At 42.4% G+C, this 18,937-nt stretch overlaps 3 protein-coding genes across 3 annotated transcripts in view; 1 reads left to right on the forward strand and 2 right to left on the reverse strand.

Annotated features, from left to right (window-relative positions):
• col23a1b (collagen type XXIII alpha 1 chain b) overlaps nt 1–12,456 on the reverse strand; it is a 123,542-nt gene extending 111,086 nt beyond the window's left edge. Inside the window, 2 exon segments of the mRNA XM_077578727.1 lie at nt 10,969–11,038; nt 11,887–12,456. Coding sequence (XP_077434853.1) covers nt 10,969–11,038; nt 11,887–12,183 — 367 coding nt within the window. The 5' untranslated portion in view covers nt 12,184–12,456.
• A 506-nt stretch (nt 12,457–12,962) lies between these two features.
• On the reverse strand, nt 12,963–17,548 carry clk4b (CDC-like kinase 4b). Its single transcript, XM_077577315.1, has 13 exons — nt 17,394–17,548; nt 16,792–16,952; nt 16,257–16,500; nt 15,628–15,730; nt 15,285–15,351; nt 15,096–15,212; nt 14,852–15,018; nt 14,672–14,766; nt 14,447–14,576; nt 14,002–14,084; nt 13,847–13,926; nt 13,661–13,751; nt 12,963–13,578 (listed from the first exon to the last, which is right to left on the reverse strand). Exons 2-13 carry the CDS (start codon nt 16,950–16,952, stop codon nt 13,405–13,407), a joined length of 1,512 nt encoding a protein of 503 aa, XP_077433441.1. The 5' UTR covers nt 17,394–17,548; the 3' UTR covers nt 12,963–13,404.
• On the forward strand, nt 17,543–18,572 carry tmem126a (transmembrane protein 126A). Its single transcript, XM_077577317.1, has one exon. It carries the CDS (start codon nt 17,917–17,919, stop codon nt 18,532–18,534), a length of 618 nt encoding a protein of 205 aa, XP_077433443.1. The 5' UTR covers nt 17,543–17,916; the 3' UTR covers nt 18,535–18,572.
• Nucleotides 18,573–18,937: the final 365 nt, after the last annotated feature.

Here is an 18,937-nt window from a genome sequence, read left to right on the forward strand (position 1 = left end):
TGAAGCAACTTACGAACAAATTCACCTTACGAACGATCGTCCGGTTCGTAAGGTGTGGAGCGTCTGTACGTGTTTTTCTTGGGCTTTTTTTTTTTTTTTTTTTAAGTGATGCCACCACAGAAGGGTATCAGTAATGGTAAAAGAGGAAAAATTTAATTATAACAATGGAACTAGAAATGGAAGCTTATTGCAACATCGGGAACACTTGTCAGTGGAACTTTACTAGAGGGACATGAAGTTGATTTCCACAATTTAGGATTTTTAGATTTTTAACAAGAAAGCATGTGATCTGAGCAAACCTGCTTCCTCTCTGGCTTTGACCTCTCGACATCACGTACAGTCTCAGAAAATCCAATTCAAGAGCCATGTTAAGAAAAAAAATCTACTGTCTGCTACTTGATAGAGTGCAGACCTAATATGGACTTTGCTTGTTTGCTATTATTACATCTGCACAACAAAAGCAGGATTTGTATTTGCTCGTGTGCATTTTTCTTCTGTTGTTAATAAAAGGAATGGGGTGGGGGAACAAAACAGGCAAGCCTCGTAGTACATTGCGGCCAAATGTTTTGGCTGCAATTGTTGGGCTGGGCGATGTGGTCTAAAATTAATATCAGGGTGAGATATAACTATGGCAACATTTCTGAATTGCTAAGCTAGTTTTAGATTTACATTGATGCTTTAAATTAAGCATCTTCTTTACCCAGTGAGTATCCCTCTGTGTCTGCTCATTTCTGTATACAACATATGCCCCCCCCCCCCTCCTCCTCCCAACTGCAGGCTGAAGTTATAGAATGTTTACACAAGGGAAGAAGACCGGTCACAATGTGGAAGCATTCAGCAGCCTCGGGACATCCAGATCCCAGTCTGGCTGAAATAGAAACTCCCCAGGCAAAACATTAGGCACACCTGTACAATGACATCCCGTACTGGAGATATGAAATATTTGTATCATTCACTTTGTTTGTCATGTTGTTTGCTTGTAACCATAAAGTGCTGAGTATTAATTTGGAGCTGATTACAAAATAATGTTATTTTTGTTTTTTACATCTTTTTGTAATCAATGTAGTTTTTCTAAAACTCAATTCAGAAATGTTGCCATAGTTATATCTCACCCTGATATTAATTTTAGACCACATCGCACAGCCCAACAATTGCAGCCAAAACAGGCTTGCCTGTTTTGTTTTGTTTGTCCCCCTTTATTTATTTATTTTTTTACAAATCCTGCTTTTGTTGTGCAGATGTAATAATCACAAACAAACAAGCAAAGTCCATATTTTGGTGAAGTCTGCACTCTACCAAGTAACAGACAGTAGATTATTATTATTTTTTAATAGAGCTCTTGAATTAGGCCCTTCCTAATATTGTGTAAAATGTGCAAATAGGAAAAGAAAGTAAACCGAGAGTAAGACCTGTCACCACGGGATACAAGTTATCTGATGGTGGAATTTTATTTTATTTTTTTAAAAAGAGGTGAGATGTAGAGAGGTCGAAGTCAGAGAGAAAGCAGGCACACCACACTAACATGCCCCGCCCCCAAAAAAGCTCCCCTTCCCATGCACTGGTGTTAACTTGTTGATAGCCATCCCGTCCTCCACTCCTCCTTCTGGCAAAACAACACAGAAAAGTGATGTTGAGGGCCCGTTCAAAGGTCTCCGCATCATTTTTACGAGCGTTACTTTCATTAAAGAGGTGCCGGCAGAGTGGCCAGCCTGTTGGGGAACATCTGGATCGCCAGATCTTCACACCGGTGGCTCCCAAAGACAAATATCCAGGAAAGTCGCACCTTCAGGAGGGATGGAGGAATGAATGACGACCTGTGCGCAAACTCCGCCTTTCTGTTTTCACTTCATTCCTTCTTATCTGTCTGGTAAATCCATTTGAAGCTCATACTGCAGCTGCACTACATTCCTAATACACTAAATAGAATGTAAAATCCCAAAAGAAGCTAACAGGTAACGGAATTTGCATCAAAGCCCGCTTGTGCATTTTGCACAAATGTGATTTTTACAGTTCAGATTGGTTGTAAATTTAAAGAAGTTATGGGTAATAAAGTAGAGGATTGTGTGACCTTACAACGGCATCAATCAGCAAGAGGCCCAGTGGCTGCGTTTTACATTTATTTTGCTCCTAAAAGTCGGTTCAACTTGTCACCTGCCACTTGTGATAATTAAAGACAACTTCCTAATAGTTTCCATATTTAAAAAGTGTCTACTCAGCGCTGCTCAAGAGGGGTTCGTTTTTCTTACTTGTTCTCAGGGGCAATATTTAGACGTGTATGTGATATTTTTAAAGTGAAAGGAAATGTATTGCAAAAGACTTGGTATGGTTTCCCCACAGTTATAACAGTATCGGCTCCCTCACCCCACCTTCCATGTAAGAGTCCCTTGTCCGTCATCATCCATCACATATGAGGTCCCGGGGATCCAGAGCGCTGATGTTTGCATTACGTGTAAGTGGATTAAATACAGCAACTGAAGCAAAACGGAGTGCACCGCGTGACTGCAATGCCAGGAGACGTAAAAAGTACTAAAACAGCAGCTCATAATAGTCAGTGACAAAAATATGTGATCACATTTAAAATAAAAACTTAAACAAAAAAATGATATCGTGACGACTTCACCAGTCAATTAAGGATTTTTTATTTAATGTGAATATAATGTAAAACTGCTTTGCATCCCAATGAGAATTATTCCTATCAACCCAAAATTTTCTTTCCAATAACACATATGTTGTCCCACTAGTCTAAACACGGCATTTTGATTAATCATGTGCTTGTACAATGTGTATTTAGCAGCCAAATCTACCCGTTTTTTTATACATCTCACCGGCGGCCATTTTGCCACTTGCTGTCGACTGAAAATGACATCATAATTGCTCATGGCCAGTAATGACCTATCACAGCTCAGCAGTTTTTCCGAGTTTGGTCATGTGACATGTTTAAACTGAGCCGTGATTGGTCGTCACCAAGCCTTTGAGCGCTGTGATGTCATTTTCATTTTTTTATTTTGTATGTGGGTGAATATGTGCATGTGTGCGTCCATGTGAGTGTGTACTCATTAGTTCACCTAAAACCTATTAAAAATCCTATACCGTTCCCCTAAACCGAATACTAGAGTCGTGAGGTTGTCAGGAGACCCGAGGAAGGATCAAAGAAAAGAAAGGAAAGTGAAATCCAGCACCGACCAGACATTACCTACTACCCACCGGGTGTGATGTCATTTTCAGTCGACAGCAAGTGGCAAAATGGCCGCCCCTAAGATGGATAAATACGGGTGGATGTTGCTGCTTTTATTTCACATGCACAATATTAATCAGAATACCATGTTTAGACTAGTGGGTCTACATAGAACATATTAGTGTAAAGAATTTTTTGGGCTTGACTTCCCATTTAATGAAATGAAACAAAATGACAACATCTCTCAGTACGATTGCAATTTGATGTTCGAAACGGAAAACCTCTGAAAAAAATTTTGGGGTAAGAAACCAAAATAACAACTATACTGTCTGTCATAACAACAAACTAAAAGACAAAAAATGTGCATTATCAATAAGGCACCCTGTGGAATAAAGTGGACAAGATTGACCAGCATAAGCAGATGATTTGAAAGTGTCGTAATGTGTGTCTGTGTGTGTGTTGCGAGGGTGGGGGTCTCAATGCTGGACGTTCGGCCCTTTGCTCCTTTGTGCGTTCCTCGTGGGCCCTCGAGGCCCCTGCGCAGGCTGCTGAGCGGCCGGTTTGGGTCCAACTGTTTATTTTTCAAAAAGAAAGAATGTCGGCCTGACTATTAAACGCACAAAGCGAACTTTAATAAGACGGCTGATGAGAGGCCGAGGGGCTTTGGGTTCTGGATATGGTTTGTGTGCATGTGCGTCCATATGAAAACTGTTATTCCTGAAACATATACATTTTGTAATTTAGGAACACATTAAGGTCATACCTGCAACTGCAACTTAGTGTTCACAATTAGGGTTATGCGCTGCAGATGTTTCCTGGCGACAGCGCGGGTTTTAAGTACGCAAACCTATTATTCACTCACAGTTAGCAGGTTAGTTAGAATTTGATCAACCCTTAAAAAAAAAGCACACCCGTTGTGTCCGAGCCAACTTCCAAGACACGGACACCACCAGAAACATCGCCAAGCTAAATACCCGCAACTGTTCAAGTGGTCCCTTGGTCTTCTGCAAATAAACTGCACGCACACTTTGGCAAGTGTTCCAACATCATCATTCAAAATAAAGCAAAAAAAAAAAAAAAAGCAAGATAAGAGAATGATTCTCAAGGCCCTGAGCAACAGCTCAAGCAGTAAAGTGACCTCGTGGGAGCCCTTTTCACACTTGATTGATTCACCTTCCTATACATTCAAAACTTACATAAGTGTTCAGCCGCTGCGGCTACACGCAATGAGATAAATATATGCCTGGCAAAATCAATAATTGGTGATTGCTGTGTGCTTAGCCCTTTTCACACTGCACTCGCTCATTAACTCATTCACTCCCAGCCATTTTCACCGAAGCAATCGCCTTCGCTCCCGGCTGTTTTACTGGATTTTGACTGATTTTGCAAGGGCCACATAATATTTTGTTCTGTTACTAGAAAAACATGGACCATAACAAAAGAAAGATTAGATTCTCGTCTTTCATCAGGAAAAAAGTATATTTCTATCTTTTTCCGTTTTGCAGCAATTCGCGTTAGAATATCATTATTCACAAATCTGTATAAAAGTGTGGGGGGAAATTAGCTTTTTTTCAACATTGCCTTGGTTGATCTCTTTTACTCCAGCTGGCCGTTTTTGTAATAACTAACATTTCCTCAGCCGTTCTCTACAGTTGAGAGGCTGCATAAAAGCCTTCTGTATGCTCTAGCATAAAAAAACAACATAAAAACGTATGAATACGTCTTTGGGACACTTAAAACATTAAAAATAGAACGGAGTTATACGTTTTGGAAGCATATGAGTTAAGGAGCCACATGGAAACATGGAATGACCGGTTGCCAGCATGCCCATATTTGGAAGTGCTGATATAACAGGCAACCAGGAAGTAAAAAAACTGAGATTTTGCCACTTTGCCAATTTCAAGAATTCAATTGGAGGCGCCTTGCCATCGCAGCAGATGTCGTCATACTGTGCTGCTCAAATTGGTTTGATGACACCGTGGGCTTTACATTTCACACTCCGCTCACACTAGGGTTAGTCAGAGGCAGTCTGAAAGATTTTGATTTAACTACAGTATGGGTTTGTTATTGAAGTCCAGTTCAATTAACACTGCAAACTGCAACCACAATAATAAAAAAATATTGATGAGCCAATGCATTGCTGAAAATGACAATCATAATTTAGTATTTTTTATCTTTAGTCAGATTTGTGCATACTAGCTCTGGGTTTTGGATCTCATTACATTAGTATACCGAATAAAATGAAATTGGTAAAATTAGGAAAATAAAAGTATGTATCGTATTTTTATGTATTGTATGCATTTTATAATGCCAGATGTGTGATTTTCACACATAAACTGCATTTAATTTTTTTGTCTGTTTCTGTGTCTGTTTCATGAGGTCATCATCCACTTATTTTTAAGTCTGTGAAGGGAAACGTAGGAAGAATTTCATTTTCTCCAAGCCTTGCAAACCTTTAATAAAAGTTGATTGTTTTTGAACCAGCCCTTGGTCTGAAAGACCATACCAGTGTACCTAATGTTTTGGCCACTGAGTATGAATGAAAAAAAAATAAGTCTTGATAATGTTTCAGTTAGGAGAATGACAGAACAAACCAAATGTATTCCTTAAACAGTCATAAAGTTTAACAAATCTTAAGTGAGAACACCTGATAAAAACTAATTTCCTGCATTTCCACTTTTCAAATGGCCATTAATGACCCTTATTATGGCCAGCGTATTCTTCCTGTGGCGTAACATTGGCTGACTTGAGGCGAGTTTCCTGCCTGATTTATTATGGCTTTAAAAACAAATGCAGCTCAGGGGGGTTGTCGACCCCATCCTGGGTCTCAGTCTGCCCCTAAAGCCGGCTTTGCCTCCGTCTCCAACTCCAGGCAGGGGAGCAGGAAGCGCGCCATGCCCCCCCCTCCTCTGCCTCCGAGGTGAGCTGGAGACCGGCGAGATGGTGGGCTCATTGTGTGCGGCCAATTCAGCGTCGCACAATCGGTGTGGGGAGGCCACGCTTGCAGAAAACAGGACAAGAAACTTTATCTTATTTTCTTATGTTGGGTGTCAAGGATCCCCGCCACGGACATGCCCTCTCCATTATACAAATACACACAAACATTCTTATCTGGAGGTCTGTGTTGCCATTCAGTGTGTTAATGAGCTCTTATCTGATGGAAATAGATCTGACCACACAGTCGGGGGTCTGACCTCATGCCCCCACGCATACTAACACCAAACACTTGGATGCCCTATCCACACTGAAGGGCGAGAACTATGACTCACAGGCATGGGCAAATGACCGGTTGAATGTCCTCCATAGACTACGGTGAAAATTAAAGATCAGTTTATTGCTTTATTATTTTCTTAAAAGGGGAGGTCAACCGTAAACATTTCTGGACAATAATAATATATGTGACCTCACTGGTCTAAAAATGACATTCTGATTAATATTATATTAGTGGAATATGAATTAATATGCAGCAAAATCCAGCCGTTTTGATCCATCTCATGAGGCGGCCATTTTGCCATTTGCTATCGACTGGAGATGACATCACAGTTGCTCAGGGCTCAGGCAACGACCAATTACAGCTCGCCTGTTTTGTGAAGGTGAACTGTGATTGGTTGTTACCTGAGACCTGGGAAACAGTGATGTCATTTTCACTCGACATAATGTGACAAAATGGCCACCTTCTTATATTGATTAAAACATTTTTTTTATTCATATTCCACTAATGCAATATTAACCAGAATACCGTATTTAGACTAGTGGGGCTGCATAGAACATATTATTGTCAAGACTTTTTTGGGGGAGGTTGACTTCCCATTTAACTCATTCCCAGCAATTTTCACTGAAGCAACCCCCTTTGCTCCTGGTTGTTTTCCTGGATTTTGACTGATTTTGCAAGGCCCACAGAATATTGTGTTCTATTGCTATAAAAACATGGAACCTACCAAAAGAAAGATTAGAGTCTCTTCTTTCACCAGGAAAAAAAGTATATTTGTACCCGTTTCTTCCGTTTTGCATTAACTAGCATTAGTTTCATCATTATTCACAAACCTGTTCAAAACACTGGGGAAAAGAGCTTGTTGCAACATGGCCCTGGTTGATCTCTTATACTCTGCTGCCACCTGCTGGCAATTTTTGTAATAACGACCATTTCTTAAAAGCGACCTCATCAGGTCAGAGGCTGCATAAAAGCCTTCTCTATGCTCTAGCACAGGTGTGGCCAAGTTCGGTCCTCGAGAGCCACTATCCAGCCTGTTTTCCATGTCTTCCTCCTTCAGCGCAGCTGATTCTAATGATCAGCTCATCAGCAAGCTTTGCAGAAGCCTGACAACGATCCTGATCATGAATCAGGTGTGTTAGTGGAGAGATCAATGGAAAACAGGCTGGATAGTGGCTATCAAGGACCGAACTTGGCCACCCCTGCGTCTAGCATTTAAAAAAACGTATAAATACGTTTTTGGGACCATGGGAATATTTAAAATAGAACATTAGGATATGTTGTGGGGAGCAAATGAGTTAAATGTTATTTTTATGTGATTGGAGAATCTGTTTTGGAATGTACAGAATATAATGTTGGACCACAAGCTGAGACTTAATCAAAAGTGTCTGTCCTGCTTGGGAGCTGCACTGGAATGACTGTAGGTCGATGTGGGAGTCATCCAAATGTCATGGGCATTTTTGGAAAAGACTTTTAACTGAATGAGTCACAACACTCCCCCATTAGAATTAATAATTGGCTCTGCCTGGCATTTAAAATTGATGTGTGCCCAAGAGTGGGTGGCATCAACACAACCCCCCCCCCCCCCCTCGCTGAATCAGACCTGTTAAAGAGCTTCTAGAAGCAAATGGCAACGATGACAATGCACCGGGACACACAACGCTCACATGGTTGTAATTAGCCCAGACTGGAGCACTGTTTGTCTCCATTTGCAAGTACTGAATGTGTGTGTGCGCGCACGCGCGTGCGAAGCGGGTGTTAATGGCAAACACCTGAAGCTTGTAAGAAGCACTGCAGTGTGTTTGCCTTGGCGACTGCTGGCTGGTTGTTCGTGCAAGTGTAAAAGTGTCACGAAGGTTGATAGGAAACAAGATAAATGTCACAAAAAGCTTTCTTATCAAAGGAGTGTCTTGAGCTTTTGGAACAAAACGGCTGTTGTAAAAGTTTTATGCCAATGACATAACCAGCAGCAATGACAGGAGAGCGATGTGGTTGGAATGCTGCCCCCTGTTGGCCTGATGTGGCAGGGCAAGTAAATGCCACTCGTGTTGCATGTGGTACTGTAGCTCTCACGCACGCAAGCGGCGCGGATGCCTCGGAGATGAGCTTCGGGTTTCAAGTGGTATGATCTGGTGCTAAAAGGGAGAGGAGGTTCTCCTCTTACAGTGTCGTGTTAAGAGAGAAGCTCAGGTCGGCCTCTCAAAGACTTTGCTTCAATTTACGGGACGCACGCAAGTCAAGTCCAGCAAATGCCACTTCAAACATTTTTCACTTGTGAGCCTCACAAATAAAAACAAAGAGTACCCACGCACATATTTCCTGCCCTGAGCAAACAAACAAGCCAGTACAATTTTCTGAGAAACGCCAACAACGCTTTATTGAGCAATCTAATTGTTGAGACATGAAAACATATTAAGTCCACGGGCACTCTGGCGCACAGAGCAGCAATAGTTGGAACGAAACAAAACACCACTGCTAACCCTAACAACCAGAAAATGCATCAAGAAAATTTTCATCACAATGCTGATTTCTTGCATGAAAGCAACGCCAGCTCAGTAAAAACAAACATTTCATAGTATTGGCAAGATGTCAAACTCAAGACCCATCTGGCCCGCAGTATTATCTGCTTATAGTCAGACAAATTCTTCAGAACTTCACAGTGCAGTGCAGACTGCAGAAACGACCTGAAGCATACTGTGAAAGTGACCAAGTTTCGTTTTGGGAAAAGATGAGGAATATTTTTGCAATGGCCATGTCATTCAGACATTCACCTGACCTGAATTCAATTGAGCATGCATTTTACTTACTGAAGATGAAGTTGAATAAAAAAATGCTCCAAGAACCAGCAAGAAGCCGAAGACAGTTGCAATAGAGATCACCAGTGATAAAATCCAATGTCTTGCATGGGGATGTTTCTCGATTCCAGACTTCAGGCTAGATTAGCAACCAAGTATTATTAAAAGAATAAAATAAAATAAATCATGTTTGATTTATGATTTTTAATTTGTCCAATTACTTTCGATTAGGAGGCACATATACAAACTGTTGTAATTCCTACACTTTAATAATCACAAATTCTGGGACAGTTTCAAAATCTGGTCAGGCATTCACGCCAATCAGATCTGTCGTTTGGTCATCCTGTTTTGTGCATGGTGACCTGAAATGTGATTGCAATGGCTGCCAGGAACATAGTGTACAGTACAGGTGCTCATTTACCTGCTTGGGAGCTAGCTAGCTAGCTAGCTAGCACCCAATGAGCATGTTTACTTGCTAGGGAGCTAGCTAACCAGCTAGGACTGGGGGCTAAATTCAAACTGTGGTAGGGTTTTTAAATCTGGACCTGGATTTGCCACCTCTGAAGCTCTGCATAAGCCTGATAACGATCGTGTTGATTGGAATCAGCTTGTGTTGGAAGAGGGAAACCTCCCAAACAAACAGTGCCACTCAGATTCTGGCTAAAGGACACCATGGCTAGCGATATACTTTTGTCAGAACGGCAAACATCTTAACTGATTTGAAATGACAAATATGAGTGCAGCGTAAAAAAGCTAATTCTTACACCGCTTCTCTCTTACTCTATGAAGCCAATGTCATAAATATTGATGTTATAGCATTAGCATTATAGCACTGTAACCGTTGAATCACTATTTTTGGCATACTTTCATCACTAGCTATTACACAAAGGAAACCATAGCCTGAAAAATGAAAAGAAGTTTGACGCCCCTACACAAAGAAATCAATAAAAGCACCGATCCATACTGAGATGTAGTAAAAATTGAATAAATACATGCAAAAGGAATAACAGGTCAGTCCTAATCAACTTTTTATGAGGTGCATACAGTTGTACTTGTGTTAAAAGCATCAGTAGCTTTGGCTGTGAAAGGTCCGGCCAGTCGGCGGCAGGGCTCCATTTTGGCAAACACCACCTCACACTTAAAAACAGAATGTGTTGACAACAGGCCAGAAATTCCACTTGTGAACACTTTCACCTGTTCTAGCTGTTGCAGAACGGGAGAAAATGGGCAACCAGTAGAGAATATTCCCGAAATCTGCAGATAAGCATCTAAAACAAATAAATCTGCACTATTTTGATATGTGCCACATGGGGGAGGGTGGTGGGGGGCTTATTTTCACACTAACCATTTTCACAAATAACACCCCCCAAAATAGCCACGTCAGGAGTTCACAAAGCAGAAAGGTGGGTCCTTCGTCAGGACTCAAACATATACACCTCAAGATCCAGCTTCTAATACATTTATCACCATTCACATCATCACTTTACATTCAGTTCGGAGGGGAGCGAGAGGGAGTAAGTTACACGGCGTGGATCGCACCCTCCTCTTTGCATCGGGAAGAAGCCAAACGGATCAAAGCGAGCATCTCCCACTGGCAGGAGTGAGAGTGTTCGATGACGGCTGTCACAATAAAAGCTTACGGAACATACTTGAAGGCTCCAACACAGAAAAAGAAACACGCGGACCAGTTCCAAAAGCATCACTGGCAAATACGCAACTGGCTTTCGCAGGGCCACTGATGCAAGAACCAGCCAAGTGTCCAGTTACTTTACAGTGAGGACACATACCTGGAGGACAGGCGCATTCTTGCCCAAGATCTCGAGTTGTTCGGAGTTTTGGTATCAGCACCATGACTTTCTGAAAAATACACAAAAGGACAAGTTGAAGTAACTGTACGTGGATTTCCACTCACTGACTACCTCATTAGCAAATGATAATAATATTGTGCTGATAAGGCATTTTTAGTTAGGATTTCATGTATTTCTGTTTTTATTGATTACAGGGCTTAATGCCATTATCAGTAGCACGCAGAAGCAAAGTCAACACCTGTATTAGAACTGAAGAACATAAAAAAAAGTAGAATGTTACAATTTAGGTGATTTATTTACATCTTTCTTCACTAAAGCTTTTGCACATTTTTACACAGTTTCCAAATGTAATTACTTTATATTTGTTTTTACCGCCGATAAGTTACATCGTTTTCTTTTTTTGTATAATATAAGCAGTTTGGAAAATTGGATGGATAGAATATTCTGTATTATATAGATAAATGATTTTTATTTGTTGTTGCACTTTGCACAAATAATGAACCAGCTGGCATTACGTAAATGCATGTTACTTTTAGTAAGCCCTGATGATATTCAGTATCGGATTTGGTGCCTTATCACTTCAAATGTTGCGTAAATCAATCCCTACCTACTATTGTATGTGCTGCCTATAGATGTTCAAAAAAACAATACATGTGCAAAAAGTCTTCCGTACAATGTACACCTCTGCTGACATGATTGAGTTAACATTGGCAGAAATTAGGACCCCAAAATCAAAGGGCCAGCTGAGCGTTGATCAATGGTTTGCTAAGCTAATGCCAATATTTGGAGCTTAAAAAACAACAAAAAACATGAAGAATAGCCAGATGTTAGAACGATTGGGCTCATTTAAAAAAGTTCTGGTCTGAGTGTGTCTCAAGTACCACAACCGACAAGTACCTCTTCCACGAGTTTCCCCACGGAGGCGCTCAGTTGCGGAACCAGACTCCCATCCTCGTTGAGGAAACTCCCGTGCCCCGCGTGGAAGGTGGGCACTCGCTCCACTTCCATCTTCAGTCTCTGCTCCAACTGGAGGGTCTTGAAGCTCATCAGCAGACACACACTGATGGAGCATAGTGACATGAGCATGCACAAGACCACGGGGACCCCGGGAGACCACCGGTGGACGGCGGACTTGGGTGCGCACTGGCACGCAGACGACTTGCTGTCCCCGGCAGAGTCGCGCAAAGATCCCATGCTGAAATCCTACTTTAGAAAGATGAGGTTGGAAATGACGCGTCTGGGAAGTGATACTCCTTAAAAGCCTCCGTGGATTATAATTGACGCGTGACACAATCACATCATCCTCCAACGGGCTTTTAGAGGTCCGGTATTGGAACCGGGAGGTGCACAAGGTGTTCAGATGCTTGCGGATCCAAAAGGGTACAGAAGTGCCTCTTAACGTGGATCTTGCTGCGCTGAAAGTGTCTTATGTCCTGCCTAGACTTCAGTGGGACTAGCACTGGAGCACATGTGATTGTTTGCCTCATTAAAAGTTGCACGTTCTACTCAAGTTAAGCCCGCCCCTCACCACGTGGGACGCCACAGATTTGACAGTTGATAGGAAGACAGCGGATTGGCCACAACACGCCTGATTGCTTTTAACAACCCTCCTCCCATTTATCACCTCAAGCGTTCACTGACCAACATTTTAGGTGTACGGTATTGATACTATTGGCAAGTTAGTTACATTTAATGTTGAGGTGGTAATTAACATCAAAAGTGACAATAACTACCAATTGTGACAATCTAATCTGCTGTCTGACAAATGATCAATCTTTACAATTTAGTTGTCCCCAGAGGTGAAGAGTAGGCCTGCTTGAAGATGGACAGTCGGTATAGTTTTGATAAGGTTCACGAGTAACTAATTGCCTCCCAGGCGTGGTCAGGTTGTATTTCCAAAAGCATTTTGCTGCCACCTTATGTATTCGAGAGGTAACTGCATTGTTAAAAAAACAGGAATCCATTCAACAGTGTTTGGCATAATTCTCATTTATTGAGAAAACAAAACAAGAGACCAGAATACCAGAATCGATCCTATGTACAGTACAAACATTTTGTGCCTCATAACTTTTTACAATACAATGCTGCTGAGACACGCAGTATTAATTGGACAATTAATGACACTACCATTATGAACTGTACAATGCAAAAACAACATGGGGACTTATTAGGAAATTGGACCAATGGTGAACAAAAACAAAAAACCTACACCTTTATCAAAGCATGTACTGACCGAATGGCAAATAAATAGACTTTAGTTGGGTATTCAATATGGACATTATGCTAAGATGAGTCTTGGGCAAAGGCAGAGGACTGATACAGTCAAGTGCATTCCCCTCTCCTGGAGAGTGAGGACGTCAAGGTCGGAACCGAGCGCCCTGCCGAAGGTGTCACATGACGACACACTTCGGGGGCTCAGTGCTTTTTGCTGGAGCTACTGCTTGCACTGCTGCTCTCGTGGTAGCAGGAGAAGAACGGATGTTGGAGCGCTTTATCCAACGTGACGCGCTTAGCTGGGTCGTACGCCATTAACTTCTCCAGGAGGTCAAATAGCTGCTGGTGGTCTTCGCTTTGTGACAACATGTAACGCTTTAGGAGGGATAAGGACAAAGATTTTTTTTTTAAATAATAATTTACATATGTATGCAATGCATTGTCTTCTCATTCTCACCCTGAGTGGTTTGCAGTGTTTCCTGATGTATCGACCACCGGAGCTGTCAACATCCCAGTCCAGCTTGTTGCGGTGGAGATACCGTTGCTTCCTGTGCAACAATAACAGTATGGCAAACATTTGTTACCAAAAGCAACACATTCAACAAGTGTTTAGAATGGCGCTCCTCCAAAAGCAGTCCCTGACCTGGTTTTCTGAAGGAGGTTTGTCGGAATTGGGCCCAGGACCCTCTCCATCATAGCGAGGTGTTCCTTGCTGTCATGAGTCTGGAGGTAAAGACAAAACGTGACCAATGATTTGGACACACAACACTTTACTTTTACAGCCTCGCAAGGACGCACCTGGAAAAGGGTTGAACCGAGGTAGTATTCGATGAGGATGCAGCCCACGCTCCACACGTCACACGAATGATCCCAGCCAAGGTCTGAACGACAAAATGTACACTCAACGAAAAGTAGCCAATTATGGTGATGTTTTAGTGCAGTGGTTCTTAACCCCTCCTCTTTCCTATGCACATCCAACGAACCCCTTTTTCTTATGCAATTTTTCTTTTTTGCTTGACATAGTACGAAGGGATTTCAATAATAAAGAAATCACACAAGGTACCATCACAAGTCGACTACTGAGCACACCAAATTTCCCGCAGCACAGATAGGCCAAGCAATGTACCGTGATCACCTGCAGCCAATGATGGCCAAGCTGGGGGTGTCTTGGCATCTGCCGAACCACTGAGACTGACTCACCGAACCCAGGTTAAGAACCACTGTTTTCACAAGGACCACATACCTAAAATGACTTCAGGGGCACGGTAATGACGTGTGGACACCACAGATGTGTGATGCTCGTGTTCATATGTTGCGTTTCCAAAATCCACTAATTTTATATCCGGTCTCTTCAATGTCCGTTCATCTCGTTTCTAGGGATGAGAATACGTACATGTCGATTAAACTGCAGCAACAAAGCAAGCACTCATTGAGAATCCCAATAAAGTATACGTGAATGTATGTTTACCTTTGTTGGATTGTACGCCAGATAATATTCTGAATCAATAAAGAGGATATTCTCAGGCTTCAGGTCTGTGTGAGTCAATTTATGTTTATGCAGAACTGAAAAGAGGCAAGCAGAAGACATCCATCAAATTAATAGATGCAAAATTAATCATCCAAGTGGGACGTGCCGCCAGTGACTCACATTTAACAGCCCGAATGATCTGATAGGCCATTTTGCGGATGTGCTCGATGGGGAAAGGAGCGAAGTTGTTCTCCTTGAGGAAATCGTAGGTGCTGAGGCCGAGCAGCTCGAAGCCAATGCAGATGTGACCGTGGTAGTCAAACCAGTCCAGCATGTGAACGCAAGCGCTGTTGAGAAAGAAAGCAACGTCAAGCATCCCGAGCGCCCCCGCTAGCAACAATTAGCATGGCGTGCCGTCGCTTACTATCTGCTTTGAGGGTCGAGGGACTTGAGATGTTCGAGCACAGCGACCTCAGACTTTGCTGCGTCGCGGTAGCGATCAATGTTTTTTATGATCTTCAGAGCCAATCGAGCTCCATTGCTAGAACACAGGCAAACAATTGCAATTTGGTGGGAAACTAACGCCAACGAGTAAGCCTTATTGCAATCTTACTTTAGATGATCAAGGCATTCGACAACCTTTCCAAAGGCACCCTCTCCAAGAGTACACACAATCTCATCTACACAAAATAGAGAGGGAAAGTTAGAAACAACGCAATGGCATGGCAAACGCTGCCCTTTGGCTGCTTCATTGCACTAAATAGCTACACTAATTTAAATAGGCTTGACACAAAGTGTCATTAAATTTAATGCTTAATATTATATGAGAAGTAGCAAACCTAAAAATTACATCTAACGCAAATATGCATTATCTAGTTGATATTTAGAAAAAGACCAGACAAGAGAGTGAAAGAAACAAATGTGATCAGTAGGAAAAAAAGGTATATATTCTATACATCTCGCTTTCAGCATGTCTCCATTGTGATAGATGAGGTGACCCTCGCCATCATCCTCAACACTCCGGGATCTTTTCCTGCTCCTGTGGCGATGGCTCCTCCTCTGCATCGGAACCGCCGCAATCCGCCATCACATCAATAACCCATCAGTCAGTCAGCCAGCCGACACCAGGCCATCACAACGCGACATCGTCATTCATTCAAGCAGGCCGAGGGGGGAGGTGAAGGGGTGGATAGTTTCGGCCCGTTCAGTAACACCGCCAGGCGATCGGACGGAGCAGCAAATTCAAATTCGGCCCCATCGAGAAATTGGGCGCCAGCCACCACATAGTGTGCGTTACAGAAGAAAAACATGGCAACAAGATTTTCAGATGAGACGTTCTCAGAGTAGTGCAGGGAAAAAAATGAACTTTTAGTGACAAGTCTTTTACATGTATCTCTTTGCAACTCTTGCAATACAGTGTCATTCATTAGATTTCACAAGCTTTTAAGCTGCTATGTTCCTAATTTTTATTACAATGAAATTGTTTTTGTATCTATATGGCAGCTTGGCTAAGCACAAGTGATAATGACCCTTTTGATGGTGTGTGATACAGACTGAAGTGCAAAGAGAAAGAGGTTACTCATACCGAGGAGGACCTGTGGCGAGAGTAGCTTCGCCTGTGCCTTCTGTCTCTGTGTCTGCTTCGTCTGCTTCTTCGACTGCGTCCGCTCCGCCCGGATGATTTGCTGTAGTGGTGCCAGTCCCGATCTCTGTCCTTGAAGGTGTAGTCACGGCTGTCCTCTGCACAGGCCATGTCTAAACTGTGTTCCCACGTCTCCCTGTCCCGTGAGTCCACACTGTGGTTTAAATTTCGGTTCTCCAGGAAGAACCTAAAAAATATATATCAAAGATGAACGCAAACCATTCAGATGAGTGGAAAATGGCTTCTTACAGAGGGGTGCAAAGTCCGGCACAATACTTTTTTTTTTTTTTAAACAGCCCTGAAATTCAATGACTCCTAAACTGGATGGAAGCCATGGCACCAGATTACATTTTAAGTACTTCCTGTGCGCATGCGTAGTTGTACGCACCCGGGACCACAGATAAGAACACAGCTTTGCGTGTAAAAACAAGCAAACAACGCGTTCAAACGTTGATGAAGACATGAACATGATTTTTACCCGTCATTAGTCTTGTAGTGTCGCTGAGTTCTTCTGTACTTGTTTTCTCGTTCGCTGCTGTGCGAATCTCTGGCCTTCCGTTTGCGATACTCCATTCTTTCTTCCCAGCTGTACTCGTCAAGCCAGACACCCGGAGAGTACACTCGCGTGCAATGGCGCATCTATAACATTATTAAAGACAAATCAATTTCAGAAGAAATGAAAGCGCAATAATCGCTTAACAGCAGCACGTACAAGTAAAATTATACAGATTCAAACAACGGCGGCCATTGTATCGTAAGTCCGCCACGATGCATTTACTAGGCCCGTTTGACGTAGAAACGTTTTATGGATACATTTACCAGTTTATAGGCGCAGTTTTAATTAAATAAAACTGCATTTAATTCACAGTTTAAAATGGCCATGCAGATGTCAATTCTATAAAAGCTTCGATATTTATCAACGTTAGCATTAGCTTAGCTTAAGTGCCAAGCAGCCATGTTGGCCCTGCCATCGAGGCGTCGACGTTAGAAACTAATTTGCTAAATTTAGCATTCCAAATCGGGAAAAATAACTAATCCTCCGAAACAACCACTTTTCAAATATTTAATGATTAACCTTACCTCACTTGAAATACAAGTATGTCACAATGGTTTACTTTAACGGTACTAATGTAGAAATATCAACCAAAAGCTGAAAAATAGTTTCGACGAATCTCTCTCAAAGATGGCGACTGTTGAGTCGTCGCTGAATAGATTTTTTTCCTCTGTCACGTGATTTTCAAACTACGCCCACGAAGGTGGGGCATCATTTTAGTATCTCGAGTTTAAGCTTCCAGGCACCTCATATTCGTCAGTGCTTCAATATTAATATAAAATGTGGCATTGAATAATTAAAGGTAATCATTTTAGTTTTTTCCCATTACAGAACATTGGAGTATGCATTTTATGACAAGATTTGGATCCTGAAAGGCAACTATCAGGGGACATTAACTTTTCCATATGCGCATTGCATTGTGGGTAAAACATGTCTGCGCCCTGTTTGACAGTAGAGGAAACACACCACCCGAAACAAATGTCACGTTGAGCGCATATCGTACCCTTTAGCCCACCGGTCATCGTTGAATGTGTTCAAACAACCGGGACCATGTCGGAATATGTTGAAAAGGATGGCGTTGCCGGTAAGACGCTTTCACGAGCAACGATCGCCGAATTGTTGGCAAAGAACTTCGACAAACTGCCCGACGGTGACCGCAATTTATTCATTTACGGCCCCGTTTATCTGGGAGGAAACGGTGGGCTTGCCGGACTGGTTGCCAACAGCTTGTACCGCCGAGCCCTGAACGTCACTCAGGCGCCCATCACCTCCAGCCTTTCGATGGCCGTAATTCCCTTTATGACGACATACACCCTTTACAACGCCGCGGTGTCAAGCCCTCTCCTGCTCGGTGACCTCAATTGCCCAAGCTGCGTGCTCATGAGAGGCGCACTGGTGGGCGTAGTGGGTGGCACATTGTATCCCATCATCCTGGCCTTACCTGTCAACATGGCCCTTGCGTCCAGATACAACACGGCGCCGATCCCGGAGAAGGGAAACGTCCTCCGGTACTGGATGGACCTTTCCAGGCCGATCCTGAGGAAGATGAGGGCAGTGCTTGTCCTCCAGGCCCTTTTCGGTACCTACCTCAGCTCCAGGCATTTTGACTGCTATACCAAACTGGCCAAGATCACGTTTGGCCGGGACGAAGAGGAATTGCAAGACTGAAATGTGCAAAAGTGAATAAACTGCTGATTTCCCTTCAATTATCGTGTTCATGTGATTGTTTAATTTACATAAACTCAGCATGATTTATTTCACGAAACCACTGCTTTATTTTAATCATTAAGTGTGGTTGCCAGAGGGGTCGAACCTTTTCCGTTGCAGGTGTTCCTGTCTTTGGAATGTCAGCTCAGCTTAATTTTACTTCATGAAATCACTGAACAGTCATTTGGTTGCTCTACTTCAAGGATGTTCGTGAACTAAAATAAAAAAATAGTTCATGAGGTACTAATGATTCAAGTCATTTTGTTACTGTACTGATTTAGATCTTGGGGACAGAAAAACAATGTGAAGGAGCATTATTAGATGATGATGCAATAGATTAGAAGATAAATAATTATCAATTAGG

This window comes from Vanacampus margaritifer, chromosome 10 (assembly GCF_051991255.1).
Source record: "Vanacampus margaritifer isolate UIUO_Vmar chromosome 10, RoL_Vmar_1.0, whole genome shotgun sequence".
Classification (NCBI taxonomy): Eukaryota; Metazoa; Chordata; class Actinopteri; order Syngnathiformes; family Syngnathidae; genus Vanacampus; species Vanacampus margaritifer.